Source organism: Ammospiza caudacuta, chromosome 33 (assembly GCF_027887145.1).
Source record: "Ammospiza caudacuta isolate bAmmCau1 chromosome 33, bAmmCau1.pri, whole genome shotgun sequence".
In the NCBI taxonomy this organism is placed as follows: Eukaryota; Metazoa; Chordata; class Aves; order Passeriformes; family Passerellidae; genus Ammospiza; species Ammospiza caudacuta.
In genome coordinates, this window is record NC_080625.1 from 1,011,199 (window position 1) to 1,029,455 (window position 18,257).

Below are 18,257 nucleotides of genomic sequence, written 5' to 3' on the forward strand. Positions count from 1 at the left end.
TTTTTTGCCCAAAAATTCACCTTTTTTCACCAAATTTTCACGTTTTTTCCCCCAAATTTCGGCATTTTTCCCCAATTTTAATTTTTTAACCAAAATCTCAGTTTTTTCACCCCAAATCCCCACCTGCAGCCCGGGCTGCCCCTTTCTTGTGGCTGTTCTTGGCCAGGGGCAGCAGCAGCTCCGTCTCCTCTGCTTCTACCCCAAAATTCACTTTGTTTTCCTCAAAAATTCACATTTTTTTCCACAAATTTCACTTTTTTCCCAAAATCCACATTTTTCACCCCAAAATCCACCATTTTTACCCAAATATTTAGATTTTTCCCCTAAAAACTCAGAGCTTTTTGGCCCAAAAATTCACATTTTTCCCCCAAAAATTCACATTTTTCGCCCAAAAATTCACCTTTTTTTCCCCCAATTTTCATGTTTTTTCCCCCAAAATTTTAATTTTTAACCAAAATTTGGATTTTTTCCCCCAAATTCCCACCTGCAGCCCGGGCTGCCCCTTTCTTGTGGCTGTTCTTGGCCAGGGGCAGCAGCAGCTCCGTCTCCTCCGGGGGCATCTGAGCCACTTTCTGCAGGAAAAGCTTCTCCAGCGTCTGCGCCATCAGCACGATGTCATCCGTGGGCTAAAAATATAAAAAATATTAAAAATATTGGTAAAAAATCCAAATTTAAAGTTTGGGAACCTTCCCGGATTTTTTTCCCTTTTTTTCCCCATTTTTTTTCTGATTTTTTCTGCATTTTTTTTAATTTCTTCTGCATTTCTTTGAATTTTTTTCGACATTTTTTGGGATTTTTTTTTGTGGTTTTCCTCAATTTTTTTAATGATTTTTTGGGATTTTTAAAAGATTTTATTAATTATTGCTTTGGAATTTTTTTAATGGTTTTTAATGTGAATTTTTGGGGATTTTTGGGGGTTTTTGGCTTCTCCAGGGTCTGCGCCATCAGCACGATGTCATCCGTGGGCTAAAAATAAAAAAAAAATAAAAAATATTGGTGAAAAAATCCAAATTTAAAGTTTGGGAACCTTCCCGGATTTTTTGGGAATTTTTTTGGATTTTTTTTCCTGATTTTTTGCGACGTTTTTCTGCATTTTTTTTAATTTTTTCTGATTTTTTTTGAATTTTTTCGACATTTTTTGGGGATTTTTTTGCAGTTTTCCTGAATTTTTTTATGATTTTTTGGGACTTTTTGAGAATTGAATTTTATTATTTGGATTTTTTAAGGTTTTTTCATGGTTTTTAATGTGAATTTTGGGGGGTTTTGGCTTCTCCAGCGTCTGCGCCATCAGCACGATGTCATCCGTGGGCTAAAAATATAAAAAATATTAAAAATATTGGTAAAAAATCCAAATTTAAAGCTTGGGAACCTTCCCGGATTTTTTTCCCTTTTTTTCCCCATTTTTTTCTGATTTTTTCTGCATTTTTTTTAATTTCTTCTGCATTTCTTTGAATTTTTTTCGACATTTTTTGGGATTTTTTTTTGTGGTTTTCCTCAATTTTTTTAATGATTTTTTGGGATTTTTAAAAGATTTTATTAATTATTGCTTTGGAATTTTTTTAATGGTTTTTAATGTGAATTTTTAGGGATTTTTGGGGGTTTTTGGCTTCTCCAGGGTCTGCGCCATCAGCACGATGTCATCCGTGGGCTAAAAATAAAAAAAAAATAAAAAATATTGGTGAAAAAATCCAAATTTAAAGTTTGGGAACCTTCCCGGATTTTTTGGGAATTTTTTTGGATTTTTTTTCCTGATTTTTTGCGACGTTTTTCTGCATTTTTTTTAATTTTTTCTGATTTTTTTTGAATTTTTTTCGACATTTTTTGGGTTTTTTTTGTGGTTTTCCAGAAGTTTTTTTTATGATTTTTTGGGACTTTTTTGAGAATTGAATTTTATTTTTATTATTTGGATTTTTAAATGGTTTTTTAATGGTTTTTATGGTTTTTAATGTGAATTTTTAGGGATTTTTGGGGGTTTTTGGCTTCTCCAGGGTCTGCGCCATCAGCACGATGTCATCTGTGGGCTGGAAATATTAAAAAATATTAAAAACTGGTTAAAAAATAAAAATTTAAAGTTTGGGAACCTTCCCGGATTTTTGGGGAATTTTTTGGGATTTTTTCCCTTTTTTTTTCCCATTTTTTTTTCTGATTTTTTGTGATTTTTTTCTGGATTTTTTTGAAATTTTTTGACATTTTTGGGGGATTTTTTTTGCAGTTTTCCTGAATTTTTAAATGATTTTTTGGGATTTTTTGAAGATTTTAAATTTGATTATTGCTTTGGATTTTTAATTTTTTTTAACGGTTTTTTATGGTTTTTTATGTGAATTTTGGGGATTTTTTTGGCTTCTCCAGGATCTGCGCCATCAGCACGATGTCATCTCTGGGCTGGAAATATTAAAAATTAATAAAAAACAAAAATTAAAAATTGAAATTTTTAGTGGGAAAAGGTCTCGGAAATTTTGGGAATTTTCCCAGATTTTTTGTTTTTTTTTTTTCAGATTTTTTTGCATTTTTTCTGATTTTTTTCTAAATTTTTTGGATTTTTTTCTGTATTTTTGGCAGAATTTTTCTGGTTTTTTTTCTCATTTTTGCGATGCTTTTCTGCATTTTTTGAAATTTTGTTCTTGATTTTTTTTTTACAGGATTTTAAGGGATTTTCTTCTGATTTTTTTTTTAATTTTTTCTGTATTTTTGGGATTTTGATGGGATTTTTAAGGGATTTTTGGGACTAATTTGGGTCCATTTTTGGATGATTTTATGCCATTTTTAAGTGGATTTTTGGGTCTATTTTGGGTGTTTTTGTGCAGATTTTGGGAGCATTTTGGGGTGATTTTGGGCAATTTTTGGGTGGATTTTTAAGTGGATTTTTGGGTCTATTTTTGGGTGTTTTTGTGCAGATTTTGGGCGCATTTTTGGGATAAGTTTGAGCAATTTTAAGGTGAATTTTGGGGGGATTTTGGATGCATTTTAGGTCCATTTTGGGGCTATTTTGGGGTCAATTTTTGGGGATTTTTGGGTCTATTTTGGGGTGGTTTGGGGGATTTTTGGTGGAATTTTTAATGAGATTTTTTTGGCTGATTTTGTGCAATTTTGGGTCTATTTTGGGGTTTTTTTGTGCAATTTCAAAGCATATTTATAATGTATTTTTCTCTGTATTTTGGGCTATTTTTGGGTCTATTTTGGGGGTTTTTTTGTGCAATTTTAAAGTGTATTTATAATGTATTTTTGCGTGTATTTTGTGCAATTTTTGGGTCTATTTTGGGGTATTTTTGTACCATTTTTAAGTGTATTTTTGTGCCATTTTTGGGTTTATTCTTGGGTGGATTTTGGATTTATTTTTGGGGACTTTTGGGAGATTTCTTGGTGAATTTTTGGGTGGATTTTTGGGTATTTTTGTGCAATTTTTGGCCGTTTTTAGCCACTTCTCTGCCGTTTTCAACGGGATTTTTTACGATATTTTAATGAAATTTTTTCTGTTGTTTTTTTAGATATTTTTCTGTATTTTCCATAATTTTTTACCCTGTTGTAGATGTAGCAGTTGGTGAACATGGTGTTGAAGTCCTGCATGCACTCGGCTGCCCCCCAGTAATAATTTGGCATTTTTGGGGCATTTTTGGGGCATTTTTTGGGCATTTTTGTGCCATTTTTGGGTTTAGTTTTGGATATTTTGGGGTGGATTTTGGGGTGATTTTGGGCAATTTTTGGGTGGATTTTTAAGTGGATTTTTGGGTCTATTTTGGGGTATTTTTGCACCATTTTTAAGTGTATTTTTGTGCAATTTTTGGCCGTTTTCAGCCATTTCTCCGCCGTTTTCAACGGGATTTTTTACGACATCTTAATGGAAATTTTTTCTTTGGTTTTTTTAGATTTTTTTTTTGTTATTTTTGTATTTTTTTTACCTTGTTGTAGATGTAGCAGTTGGTGAACATGGTGTTGAAGTCCTGCATGCACTCGGCTGCCCCCCAGTAATAATTGTTCTCCAGCCTCCTCTTGATGGTTCCCATGTCCATCGGCTGCTTGATGATCTTGTGGTAATCCTGCCAAAAAATTGGCCCAAAAATCAACAAATTTGGGTCCAGGAGGCACAAAAAACATCAAAAGGGGAGAGACAAACACAACCTTGAAGGGTGAAGGGAAAAAAATGAGAATTTTGGCGAATTTTTTCATTTTTCCTGGAAGTATTTTGAATTTTGTTGCGTTTTTTTTTTTTGGATTTTGCTGGAATTTTGGGACATTTTTCCTGGAATTTTGTTGGAATTTCCCTGGATTTTTTTTTTAATTTTATTAGAATGCTAGGAACATATCCGAGAATTTTTTTTTAATTTTTTATTGAATTTTCTGGAGTTTTGTTGAAATTTTCATCGATTTTTTTGGAATTTTTATTGAACTTTGGGGAACTTTGTTGAAAACTTCTAATTAATTAGGTTTAGAATCATCTCTAAATTAATTTTAGGATCAGTTTTAAATAATTCTCAGACCTAAACAAAGAGAGAATTTTCACACAAGCACCTGTGACAGAGGGACAAAATTTAGGAAAGGAAACTGATTTCAGGATCAACTTTAAATCAGGCTTAGGATCACCTTTAAATGAATTTTAGCATCAGGTTTAATTTCATCTCAAGCCTAAATTAAAACACAATTTTTTGTCAGGCACCTAAAACTGAGGGAGACAAAATTTGACACCGGGACCTCTCTGAAGAATGGGATTAAGGACAAAATTCACACAAATAAACCCCATAAAAACCCCAAAAAACCCCAAAATAATTTAAATTTTTTACCGGCAAGCCGAGCTTGACGGCATCCACAGGCTGCCAGAAGGGCCCAGCTTTAAATCACTTTTAGGATCGGCTTTAAATCACTTTTAGGATCACCTTGAAATCCATTTTAGGATCAACCTTAAATCACTTTTAGGATCAGCTTTACATCACTTTTAGGTTCAGCTTTAAATCACTTTTAGGATCAGCTTTACATCACTTTTAGGATCGGGCTTAAGCCCCTTTTAGGATCACGTATAAATTAATTTTAGGATCAGTTTTAGGTCACTTTTAGGACCACGTTTCCATCAGGTTTAGGAGCAGCCTGAAACTGATCTTGGGACTTTGAAATTATTAAATCATTTATTCATTAAATCACTTTTAGGATCAGCGTTAAACCACTTTTAGGATCAGGTTTAAATTAATCTAAACAAAGACACAATTTTTGAGTCGGCACCTGAGCCTGAGATGGACAAAATTCCGCATCAGAACCTCCTTGAGAATTGGGATGAAGGACAAAATCCACACGCACAAAACCCCAGAAAAACCCCAAAAACCCCAAAATAATTTGAATTTTTTACCGGCAAGCCGAGCTTGACGGCGTCCACGGGCTGCCGGAAGGGCCCAGCTTTAAATCACTTTTAGGATCGGCTTTAAATCACTTTTAGGATCGGCTTTAAATCACTTTTAGGATCAACTTTACATCACTTTTAGGATCGGCTTTACATCACTTTTAGGATCAGCCTTAGGTCCCTTTTGGGATCACGTTTAAATTAATTTTAGGATCAGTTTTAGGTCACTTTTAGGACCATGTTTCCATCAGGTTTAGCATCAGCCTGAAACTGATCTTGGGACTTTGAAATTGATTAAATCATTTATTCATTAAATCATTTTTAAGATCAGCTTTAAACCACTTTTAGCTTTAAATTAATCTCCAGCCTAAACAAAGACACAATTTTTGAGTTGGCACCTGAGCCTGAGATGGACAAAATTCCACATCAGAACCTCCTTGAGAATTGGGATTAAGGACAAAATTCACACAAATAAACCCCATAAAAACCCCAAAAATCCCCAAAATAATTTGAATTTTTTACCGGCAAGCCGAGCTTGACGGCATCCACGGGCTGCCAGAAGGGCCCAGCTTTAAATCACTTTTAGGATCGGCTTTAAATCACTTTTAGGATCGGCTTTAAATCACTTTTAGGATCACCTTGAAATCCATTTTAGGATCAACCTTAAATCACTTTTAGGATCAGCTTTAAATCACTTTTAGGATCAGCTTTACATCACTTTTAGGATCGGGCTTAAGCCCCTTTTAGGATCACGTATAAATTAATTTTAGGATCAGTTTTAGGTCACTTTTAGGACCACGTTTCCATCAGGTTTAGGAGCAGCCTGAAACTGATCTTGGGACCTTAAAATTGATTAAATAATTTATTCATTAAATCACTTTTAGGATCAGCGTTAAACTACTTTTAGGATCAGGTTTAAATTAATCTCAAGCCTAAATTAAAACACAATTCTTGAGTTGGCACCTGAGCCTGAGATGGACAAAATTCCGCATCAGAACCTCCTTGAGAATTGGGATGAAGGACAAAATCCACACGCACAAAACCCCAGAAAAACCCCAAAAAACCCCATAGAAACCCCAAAAAACGCCCCCAAAAATTTAAATTTTTTTTACCGGCAAGCCGAGTTTCACAGCATCCACGGGCTGCCGGAAGGGCCAGGCGAACTGATGCTTCCAGAGCGCCTTCATCACCACCTTGTGCAGGTACTGGAGCTGGTTGGTGACCCTGCCCGGCTTCTTGGGGTTCGACACCTCGGGGGGAGGAGGATTCGCCGCCGGCGCCGCCAGCGACGGCACCGACGCCATCGTGGGGCTCTCGAAGCCCTCGTAGAGCAGCGAGGGCTTGCGGATGCGCTTGCCCGGCGCTGCCGACTCCAGAGCCACGAGGGCGGCATTGCCCTCGCCTAAAATCCTGGGGAAAATGGGAAATAAAGGGTTAAAATTGGAAGGAATAAAAAATTCTGGGGAAAAAAAGCAAAATCGACGCAAAAATCGCAGTTAAAATCGGTTTTAAGGGGTTAAAATGGACTTAAAATGGCGATTTCATAGTTAAAACCGGTCCTAAGTGTTAAAAATGGCCCTAAATCCCCAATTCTGCTCCTAATTCCGCTCCTAAAACTGACCCTAAATCCACAATTCTGCTGCTAAAACTGATCCTAAATCCGCTCCTAAATCCCCAATTCTGCCCCTAAAGCCGCTCCTAAACCCGCAGCCCTCGTAGAGCAGCGAGGGTTTGCGGATGCGCTTGCCCGGCGCTGCCGACTCCAGAGCCACGAGGGCGGCATTGCCCTCGCCTAAAATCCTGGGGAAAATGGGAAATAAAGGGTTAAAATTGGAAGGAATAAAAAATTCTGGGGAAAAAAAGCAAAATCGACGCAAAAATCGCAGTTAAAATCGGTTTTAAGGGGTTAAAATGGACTTAAAATGGCGATTTCATAGTTAAAACCGGTCCTAAGTGTTAAAAATGGCCCTAAATCCCCAATTCTGCTCCTAATTCCGCTCCTAAAACTGACCCTAAATCCACAATTCTGCTGCTAAAACTGATCCTAAATCCGCTCCTAAATCCCCAATTCTGCCCCTAAAGCCGCTCCTAAACCCGCAGCCCTCATAGAGCAGCGAGGGTTTGCGGATGCGCTTGCCCGGCGCTGCCGACTCCAGAGCCACGAGGGCGGCATTGCCCTCGCCCAGGATTCTGAAAGAAACGGTCAGGAAAGGGTTAAAAATGGAATTATGGCGATTTTTAGATAAAAATCCTGGAAAAAAAGGCAAAATTGTGGCAAAAATCGCACTTAAAATCGGTTTTAAGGGGTTAAAATGGCGATTTTATGGTTAAAACCAGTCCTAAATCTGAAATTGTCAGGTTAAAACTGGGGGTAATGGATAGAACCAGTCCTAAGTGTTAAAACCGCTCCTAAATCCACAATTCCATGGTTAAAACCAGTCCTATGTGTTAGAACCACTCCTAAATCCACAATTCTGCTCCTAAAACCGACACTAAATCTGCTTCTAAAACGGCTCCTAAATCCCCAATTCCGCTGCTAAAACCGATCCTAAAACTGATCCTAAATCGGCTCCTAAATTCACAATTCTGCTCCTAAAACCGATCCTAAAACCGATCCTAAATCTGCAATTTCAGGCCTAAAACCGATCCTAAATCTGCTCCTAAATCTGCTCCTAAATCTCCAATTCCACTCCGAAAACCAATCTTAAAACCAATCCTAAATCCACCCCCGAATCCACAAACCTGCTCCTAAATCGGCTCCTAAATCCCCAATTCTGCCCCTAAAACCGACCCTAAAGCCGCTCCTAAACCCGCAGCCCTCGTAGAGCAGCGAGGGTTTGCGGATGCGCTTGCCCGGCGCTGCCGACTCCAGAGCCACGAGGGCGGCATTGCCCTCGCCTAAAATCCTGGGGAAAATGGGAAATAAAGGGTTAAAATTGGAAGGAATAAAAAATTCTGGGGAAAAAAAGCAAATTCCAGGCAAAAATCCCACTTAAAATCGGTTTTGAGGGGTTAAAATGGACTTAAAATGGCGATTTCATGATTAAAACCAGTCCTAAATCTGAAATTTTCCGGTTAAAACTGGTGGTAATGGATAGAACCAGTCCTAAGTGTTAAAACCGCTCCTAAATCCACAATTCCATGGTTAAAACCAGTCCTGTGTGCTAGAACCGCTCCTAAATCCCCAATTCTGCTCCTAAAACCGCTCTTAATTCCGCTCCTAAATCCACAATTCCACTCCTAAAACCGATCCTAAATCTGCTCCTAAAGCCACAATTCCACTCCTAAAACCGATCCTAAAACCCATCCTAAATCCGCTCCTAAACCCCCAATTCTGCTCCTAAAACCAATCCTAAAACCGATCCTAAATCTGCAATTTCAGGCCTAAAACCGCTCCTAAATCTGCTCCTAAAACTCTAATTCCACTCCGAAAACCAATCTTAAATCCGCTACCAAATCCACAATTCTGCTCCTAAAACCGCTCCTAAATCGGCTCCGAAATCCACAATTCCACTCCTGAAAACGCTCCCAATTCTGCTCCTAAAACAGTTCCTAAATCCCCAATTCTGCTCCCAAATCCACTCCTAAATCCACAATTCCGCTGCTAAAACCAATCCTAAACCCGCTCCCAAAACGGCTCCTAAATCTGCAATTCTGCTCCTAAAACCAATCCTGAATTTACTCCTAAATCCCCAATTCCGCTCCTAAAACCGATCCTAAAACCGACCCTAAATCGGTTCCTAAATCCCCAATTCCAATCCTAAAACCGATCCTAAATCCACCCCCAAATCCACAATTCTGCTCCTAAAACCAATCCTGAATTTACTCCTAAATCCCCAATTCCGCTCCTAAAACCGCTCCTAAAACCGACCCTAAATCGGTTCCTAAATCCCCAATTCCAATCCTAAAACCGATCCTAAATCCACTCCCAAATCCACAATTCTGCTCCTAAAACCGCTCCTAAATCGGCTCCTAAATCCACAATTCCACTCCTGAAAACGCTCCCAATTCTGCTCCTAAAACAGTTCCTAAATCCCCAATTCTGCTCCCAAATCCACTCTTTAATCCACTCCAAAAACTGCTCCGAAATCCACAATTCTGCCACTAAAACCAATCCCAATTCTGCTCAAAAATGGCTCCTAAATCCCCAATTCTGCCCCTAAAACCCATCCTAAATTTTAGGATTTGGGGACCCCCAGAACACCAATCCCAAGGATTTCAGGGGGATCCAGGATTTGGGGACACCAATCCCAAAGATTTGGGGACCCCCAGGATTTGGGGACACCAATCCCAAAGATTTGGGGACCCCCAGGATTTGGGGACACCAATCCCAAGGATTTTGGGGACCCCCAGGATTTGGGGACATCAATCCCAAGGATTTTGGGGACCCCCATGTCACCAATCCCAAAAATTTGGGGACCCCCATGTCACCAATCCTGAAGATTTGGGGTGGATTCAGAATTTGGGGACCCTCATGTCACCAATGCCAAACATTTGGGGACCCGCAGGATTTGGGGACACCAATCCCAAGGATTTGGGGACCCCCATGTCACCAATCCCAAAAATTTGGGGACCTACATGTCACCAACCCCCAGGATTTGGGGACCCCCCAGGATTTGGGGGACATCAATCCCAAAGATTTTGGGGACCCCCCAGGATTTGGGAACACCAATCCCAAGGATTTTGGGGACCCCCATGACACCAATCCCAAAGATTTTGGGGACCCCCAGGATTTGGGGACACTGATCCCGAAGATTTGGGGACCTCCAGGATTTGGGGACACCGATCCCAAAGATTTGGGGACCCCCATGTCACCAATCCTGAAGATTTGGGGTGGATTCAGAATTTGGGGACCCTCGTGTCATCAATGCCAAACATTTGGGGACCCCCAGGATTTGGGGACACCAATCCCAAAGATTTGGGGACCCCCATGTGACCAATCCCAAAAACTTGGGGACCCCCATGTCACCAACCCCCAGGATTTGGGGACCCTCAAGGATTTGGGGACACCAATTCCAAAGATTTGGGGACCCTCAGGATTTGGGGACACCAATCCCAAGGATTTTGGGGACCCCCATGTCACCAATCCCAAAGACTTGGGGACCCCCAGGATTTGGGGACACCAATCCCAAAGATTTTGGGGACCCCCATGTCACCAATCCCAAAGATCTGGGGACCCGCAGGATTTGGGGACATCAATCCCAAGGATTTTGGGGACCCCCATGTCACCAATCCCAAAAATTTGGGGACCCTCATGTCACCAATACTGAACATTTGGGGACCCCCATGTCACCAATCCTGAAGATTTGGGGTGGATTCAGAATTTGGGGACCCTCATGTCACCAATGCCAAACATTTGGGGACCCCCAGGATTTGGGGACACCAATCCCAAGGATTTGGGGACCCCCATGTCACCAATCCCAAAAATTTGGGGACCTACATGTCACCAACCCCCAGGATTTGGGGACCCCCCAGGATTTGGGGGACATCAATCCCAAAGATTTTGGGGACCCCCAGGATTTGGGAACACCAATCCCAAGGATTTTGGGGACCCCCATGACACCAATCCCAAAGATTTTGGGGACCCCCAGGATTTGGGGACACTGATCCCGAAGATTTGGGGACCTCCAGGATTTGGGGACACCGATCCCAAAGATTTGGGGACCCCCATGTCACCAATCCCAAGGATTCGGGGACCCCCAGGATTTGGGGATCCTCAGGACTCAGATCCCAAAAATTTTGGGGGATCCAGGATTTGGGGACACCAACCCCAAGGATTTTGGGGGTCCAGAATTGGGGACACCAACCCCCAGGATTTGGGGACACCAACCCCAAGGATTTTGGGGGTCCAGAATTGGGGACACCAACCCCCAGGATTTGGGGACACCAATCCCAAGGATTTTGGGGACCCCCAGGATTTGGGGACACCAATCCCAAGGATTTGGGGACACCAACCCCCAGAATTTGGGGACCCCCAGGATTTGGGACCCCCTTTTTCCCCGAGCTGACCCCTGGGTGACCCCGGGGTTGTCCCCAAGGGCACGACCCCGGTGACGACAAGGACGGGGTGACCTCGGTGACACGGTGACAGTTTGGGGGTCCCAATGTCAACGTCACAGTTTGGGGGTGACACTGCCACAATTTGGGGTCCCAATGTCACTGTCACAGCCTGAAGCTGACACTGCCACAATTTGGGGGTGACACTGCCACAATTTGGGGTCCCAATGTCACAGTTTGGGTGTCACAATGTGACAATTTGGGGGTGACACTGTCACAGTTTGGGGGTCACAATGTGACAATTTGGGGGTGACACTGCCACAGCTTGGGGGTGACACTGTCACAATTTGGGGGTGATACTGTCACAGTTTGGGGGTCACAATGTGACAATTTGGGGGTGACACTGTCACAATTTGGGGGTGACACTGTCACAATTTGGGGGTGACACTGTCACAGTTTGGGGGTCACAATGTGACAATTTGGGGGTGACACTGTCACAGTTTGGGGGTGACACTGTCACAATTTGGGGGTGACACTGCCACAATTTGGGGTCCCAATGTCACAGTTTGGGTGTCACAATGTGACAATTTGGGGGTGACACTGTCACAGTTTGGGGGTCACAATGTGACAATTTGGGGGTGACACTGTCACAGTTTGGGGGTCACAATGTGACAATTTGGGGGTGACACTGCCACAGCTTGGGGGTGACACTGTCACAATTTGGGGGTGATACTGTCACAGTTTGGGGGTCACAATGTGACAATTTGGGGGTGACACTGTCACAATTTGGGGGTGACACTGTCACAATTTGGGGGTGACACTGTCACAGTTTGGGGGTCACAATGTGACAATTTGGGGGTGACACTGTCACAGTTTGGGGGTGACACTGTCACAATTTGGGGGTCACAATGTGACAATTTGGGGGTGACACTGTCACAGTTTGGGGGTGACACTGTCACAGTTTAGGGGTGACACTACCACAACTTGAGGGTCACAATGTGACAATTTGGGGGTGACACTGCCACAGCTTGGGGGTGACACTGTCACAGCTTGGGGGTGACACTGTCACAATTTGGGGGTCACAATGTGACAATTTGGGAGTGACACTGCCACAGTTTGGGGGTGACACTGTCACAATTTGGGGGTGACACTGTCACAGTTTGAGGGTCACAATGTGACATTATGGGGGTGACACTGCCACAGCTTGGGGGTCACAATGTGACAATTTGGGGGTGACGCTGCCACAACTTTGGGGTCCCAATGTCACTGTCACAGCCTGGGGGTGACAGTGCCACTGTCACAATTTGGGGTCCCACTGTCACAGTTTGGGGGTCCCAATGTCACTGCCACAGCCTGGGGGTGACACTGTCACACTTTGGGGGGGTCTCACGGTGACACTGCCACAATTTGGGGGTGACACTGCCACAACTTTGGGGTCCCAATGTCACTGTCACAGCCTGGGGGTGACACTGTCACACTTTGGGGGGGTCTCACGGTGACACTGCCACAATTTGGGGTCCCAACGTCACCGCCACAGTTTGAGGGTGACACAGCCACAATTTCGGGTCCTAAGGTGACACTGCCACCATTTGGGGGGTCCCACAGCGTCCCTGTCACAGCCTGAGGGTGACACTGCCACAACTTAAGGGTGCCACGGTGACACTGCCACCATTTGGGGGGGGTCCCCGTGTCACTGTCACAGCCGGTGACAGCGCGGGGGTGACACAAACCCAGCACAAGGGTCCCACGGTGACACAGGGGTCCCAATGTCACTGTCACAGCACTGGGGCGACACAAACACGGGACAGTTTGGGGGTCCCAATGTCATTGTCACAGCACTGAGAGGACACTGTCACTATTTGGGGGTCTCAATGTCACTGTCACAGCCTGGGGGTGACACTGTCACTATTTGGGGGTCCCCGATGTCACTGTCACAGCACTGGGGGTGACAGCCCCAGCATGAGGGTCCCACGGTGACACTGCCACAATTTTGGGGGTCCCTGCGTCCCCAACGTCACTGTCACAGCAAGTGGGGGTCCCACGGTGACACTGCCACAATTTAGGGGTCCCACGGTGACACTGCCAGATTTGGGGGACCCAATGTCACTGTCACAGCATGTGGGGTCCCACAGTGTCACTGTCACAGCATGAAGGTGACACTGCCACAATTCAGGGGTCCCCGTGTCCCTGCTGTCACTGTCACAGCCTGGACGCCACACAGACCTGCCACGGGGATCCCACGGTGACACCGCCACAATTTGGGGGTCCCAATGTCACTGTCACAACACTGGGGTGACACAAACCCAGCATGGGGCAATTTGAGGGTCCCAATGTCACTGTCACCGCATGTGGGGTCCCACGGTGACAGTGCCACCATTTGGGGTGCCAATGTCACTGTCACAGCCTGGAGATGACACAGATCCGGAACAGGAACCCCACGGTGACACTGCCACAATTTGGGGGTCCCCGTGTCCCCAGTGTCACAGTCAGAGCACGGGGGTGACAGCCCCAGCATGAGGGTCCCACGGTGACACTGCCACAATTTGGGGTCCCAATGTCACTGTCACCGCATGTGGGGTCCCACGGTGACACTGCCACCATTTGGGGGTCCCCGTGTCCCCAATGTCACTGTCACAGCACGGGGGTGACAGCCCCAGCATGAGGGTCCCACGGTGACACTGCCATAATTTTGGGGTCCCAATGTCACTGTCACATTATGTAGGTTCCCACAGTGCCACTGCCAGGATTTGGGGGTCCCCGTGTCACTGTCACAGCATTGGGGTGACACAGACCCAGCACAGGGGTCCCACAGTGACAATTCGGGGTCTCCATGTCATTGTCACAGCACGGGGATGACAGCCCCAGCATGAGGGTCCCATGGTGACACTGCCACAATTTTGGGGTCCCCAATGTCACTGTCACATTATGCGGGATCCCACGGTGACACTGCCAGCATTTGGGGGTCCCCATGCCACTGTCACAGCATGTGGGGTCCCACAGTGACACTGCCACAATTTTGGGGTCCCAATGTCACTGTCACATTATGTAGGTTCCCACAGTGCCACTGCCAGGATTTGGGGGTCCCCGTGTCACTGTCACAGCATTGGGGTGACACAGACCCAGCACAGGAGTCCCAGGGTGACACTGTCACAGCACGGGGGTGACAGCCCCAGCATGAGGGCCCCACGGTGACACTGCCACAATTTTGGGGTCCCTGCGTCCCCAGTGTCACTGTCACAGCGTGTGGGGTTCCACAGCGTCACTGTCACAGCACGGGGGTGACACTGCCCCAATGCAGGTGTCCCACAGTGACACTGCCACAATCTGGGGGTCCCCGTGTTGCTGTCACAGCCTGGGGGTGACGCAGACCCAGCACAGTGACAATTTGGGGTCCCCATGTCATTGTCACAGCACGGGGGTGACAGCCCCAGCATGAGGGTCCCACGGTGACACTGCCACAATTTTGGGGTCCCTGCGTCCCCAATGTCACTGTCACATTATGTGGGATCCCACAGTGACACTGCCACAATTTTGGGGTCCCCAATGTCACTGTCACATTATGTGGGATCCCACAGTGACACTGCCAGGATTTGGGGGTCCCCACGCCACTGTCACAGCACTGGGGGTGACAGCCCCAGCATGAGGGTCCCACGGTGACACTGCCACAATTTTGGGGTCCCTGTGTCCCCAATGTCACTGTCACAGCATGTGAGGTTCCACATTGACACTGCCAGGATTTGGGGGTCCCCATGCCACTGTCACAGCACTGGGGGCGACAGGCCCAGCAGGAAGGTCCCACGGTGACACTGCCATGATTTTGGGGTCCCTGTGTCCCCAGTGTCGCCGTCACAACACCCCAACCACAACCCGGCTGTCCCACGGCGCTCCCCATCCCCTCAACGCCAACACCCCCAAAGCCTCCATTCCCTCCCCACCAGCACCTACTTGCTCTGGGGATTCACATTCTGCAACATCCCGGCGGCTGCTGCTGCTGCTGAGGCCCTCGGGCCCGCCTGGCCTTCGTCTCCTCCTCCTCCTCCTCCTCCCGCCGTCTCCTCCGACGAGCCCCCCACTTTGCCCGGCCAAAGCTTCACCGCTCCCGGCCCGCTTTGGGCCCTTCCAGCGTCAGCGCATCCCCGGTACCAGGGGAGGGGGGTCTTGAAGGGAGCCCCCTCCCCTTTCCGAGCTCCTCAAGCGGCGGCAGAAGCGGTGGAAGATGATGAAGGAGGGGAAATAAAAAAAGAACCGAGCGCGGCCTCACATCCACGGGGCGCGGCGAAAATGGCGGCGCGCTCTGAGGGGATGCACCGGGGGGGCCACACACACACACACGGCAATGGAGCGGGGAGAGCCAAGGGGGGATCGTCCCTTCGGAGCCTCACCGGACCCGCCGAACGCGGCGCGATCCGCTCGATACAAGCTCGGCCGAGTCGCTGCCGGCCCCCGGCGGCCTCGGCTGCGGTGGAAGAGGCGAGGAGCCGCGCTCGGAGCGGCGGATGACGGCGGATATCGTAGCGGGCAATCTCAGCGGCCGCGCTCCATCTTGGCTCGCTGAGGGGAAGGAGGGGGGAGGAGGAGGGAGGGAGGGAGGTGGTGGAAAAGAAGCCGGGCGGAGGCGTCTTCCCCCCCCCTCTCGCCGCCGGTGGCCGCAGGCAGGGGTCGCTGCGGAGGCCGGGGAGGGTCCGGGGAGGGTCCCGGAGCCCTCCGGGACGGCGGAGGCGGGGGATGGAGCCGGGTTGGGGCCGCCCCCCTCGCGCGCCGGGCCCGACCCGCTCCGTCCCTTCGTCCCCGCGAAATGGCGCCGCTCGGCCTGCCCCCGCCCGCCCTTATATAGACCTCAGCCGCCTCGCTATTGGACGCCCCGCAGGCTGACGTCACCCAACCGCCCCGCCCCGCCCCGCCGCTGCCTCATTGGGCGGAGGCACCCGCCGGGGAAGGGTGCGATTGGGCGAGAGAGGCGTCAATCAACGGAAGGGCTCCACGCCCCTCCCGGCCTTCCGCCCAGCGCCTCACCCGACGCGCGCGGCCGTCTCGGCGGTGATTGGCTGGCGCCGGAGCGCGCCGACCGCTGATTGGCCGGCGGGTCACGCGGGGGGCGGGCTCAAGCGCCGATTGGCTGCGGCGCCCCTTGGGAAAGAGGGGGAGGCGAAGGAGGAAGAAGGGGCCGGCGGGCGCCATCTTGAATGGCGGCGGTGGCCGCGGCCGCACAATGAGTGCGGCCGGTGGCGGCCGCATCCGCCGCTTCCCCCGCCGCTCCTCGGCCGCAGCGAGCTCCGGGGACGCTCCCCCGCCGGGCCTCACCCCCCTCGCGGTGCTCTCCAGCCCTCAATGCTCCGTTCAACCGTGCCCCCCCCCACCCCCCCCCACAGGCAGCCACGCACCGCGTCGCCCCCGCTCCCCGCGGCGCCCACAGAGGCTCGGGCGGCTCCAGCCTTTCCCTGAGCACACACTGAGGGCGACAACCCCCACGAACACGGCGCTCCCGCGGCCGCCAGCGCCGCTAAAACCCCAAAACGCCGCTCCCCCCCCCACCCCATCCCCCCCCTCACCCCCAACCCCGGGGAGCCCCGAACCCCCTCCCCCCTCCACGGGCTCCCCCTCAGGGACCCCCCGACCCTTTTCGCCCTCCTCGCTGAGGGAATTCTCGCGTCCTTCCCGACCTCTTCCTCTCCACATTCCCCACCCCACCCCCTCCTCCCCGGGGCTCGCAGGACACGGGTGGCTCCGTGTGGCGTCCGCTTCCCTTCCCCCCTCCCCGGGGCTCTCCACCGCCACCGTGACACAGCACTTGGGGCCGCGCCCGCCGCCGCCCCCGCGCGAACACCCAAACATGGCGCTTTTCGCCCCAACCGCCGCCCCCGCCGCGCGCACAAAGCCGCGCCCGCCCCGCTGTCAATCACCTGCTCCTCGCCTCCCCTATTGGTCGAAGCGCCGAAAAGAGGGCGGGATGAAGCTTGATTGACGGCGCGCCGCCATCACGTGACCTCCCCCCGCCTCCGCGCCGCTGTGAGGGGGGGGCAGGGCGAGGCCGCCCCCCCCCCGGCACTCACCTGAGGCGGCCCCCGCTTCGCGCCGCGACCCCCCGGGCTCGGCCCCGCTTCATCCGCCCCCCTCTCCTCTCCCTTCAAATCCTCCCGCCCCAAAAAACCCGAGTTTGGGGCAAAAAAGGTAAAAAAAACCATCCCGGGGCAGAAAAGGGAGCCACGAGCTACGTCACCCGCGCGCTGATTGGCTGGCGGCGGTCACGTGGCTCCCCCGCGGCTCCCACGGGTCCCCATTCATGGCCCTCCCCTCCCCTCCCCCCCCCGGCGTGGCGGGAAAGGCTCCGCGGGGTCCTAGCGCCGCGCGCATGCGCAGTGAGGGGAGCGCTGCAGCGTGGGGGGGGGGGAATCCACGGGGGTCCGTGGAGGGGGTGGGGAGGGAGGGTCCCAAAAAATTCCTGGGGGGGGGGGTCCCCAAAAATTTTTCAGGTGTCCCCACGGGGGTCTGGGACATTCCTGGGAGGGGTGAGGAGCACCCACGGGGGTCTCACAAACGGGGAGAGGCACCCACGGAGGGATCTGTGGTCCCCAAAAATTTTTGGGGTGTCCCCATGGGGGTCTGGGACATTCCTGGGTGGGTTGGATGAAGGTGGGGACACCCACAAGCGTCCCACAAAGGCTGGGGGACATCCACGGAGGGATTTGGGGGTCCCCAAAAATTTCTGGGGTGTCCCCACGGGGGTCTGTGACACCTTTGGGGGAGGTGGGGCGCACTCACGGGGGTCCCCCAAAATTCCTGGGGTGTCCCAATGCCACCCCCGATGACGTCACACTCCCCACGCGCGCCCCCCTAATTAACCGCACGCCGCTCATTAACCCCCGTGACGTCACTTATGATCCCCCCCCCTAATTTAGGGTCACTTTGAGGTTGTCCCCAACCCCACGTGACCCCTGGG

General features: G+C 49.1%; 1 protein-coding gene across 2 annotated transcripts in view; it reads right to left on the reverse strand.

Moving 5' to 3' along the window:
- The window catches only part of BRD2 (bromodomain containing 2), a 41,583-nt gene extending 25,456 nt beyond the window's left edge, over positions 1-16,127 (reverse strand). For both annotated transcript variants that reach the window (XM_058822595.1, XM_058822594.1), the window contains exons 1-4: positions 15,266-16,127; positions 6,436-6,733; positions 3,897-4,034; positions 485-626 (exon numbers count right to left, since the gene is read on the reverse strand). In XM_058822595.1, the coding sequence (XP_058678578.1) occupies positions 485-626; positions 3,897-4,034; positions 6,436-6,733; positions 15,266-15,294 (607 nt within the window). In that variant the 5' untranslated portion in view covers positions 15,295-16,127. The remainder of the gene's footprint in view (positions 1-484; positions 627-3,896; positions 4,035-6,435; positions 6,734-15,265) is intronic.
- Between the last annotated feature and the right edge of the window lie 2,130 nt (positions 16,128-18,257).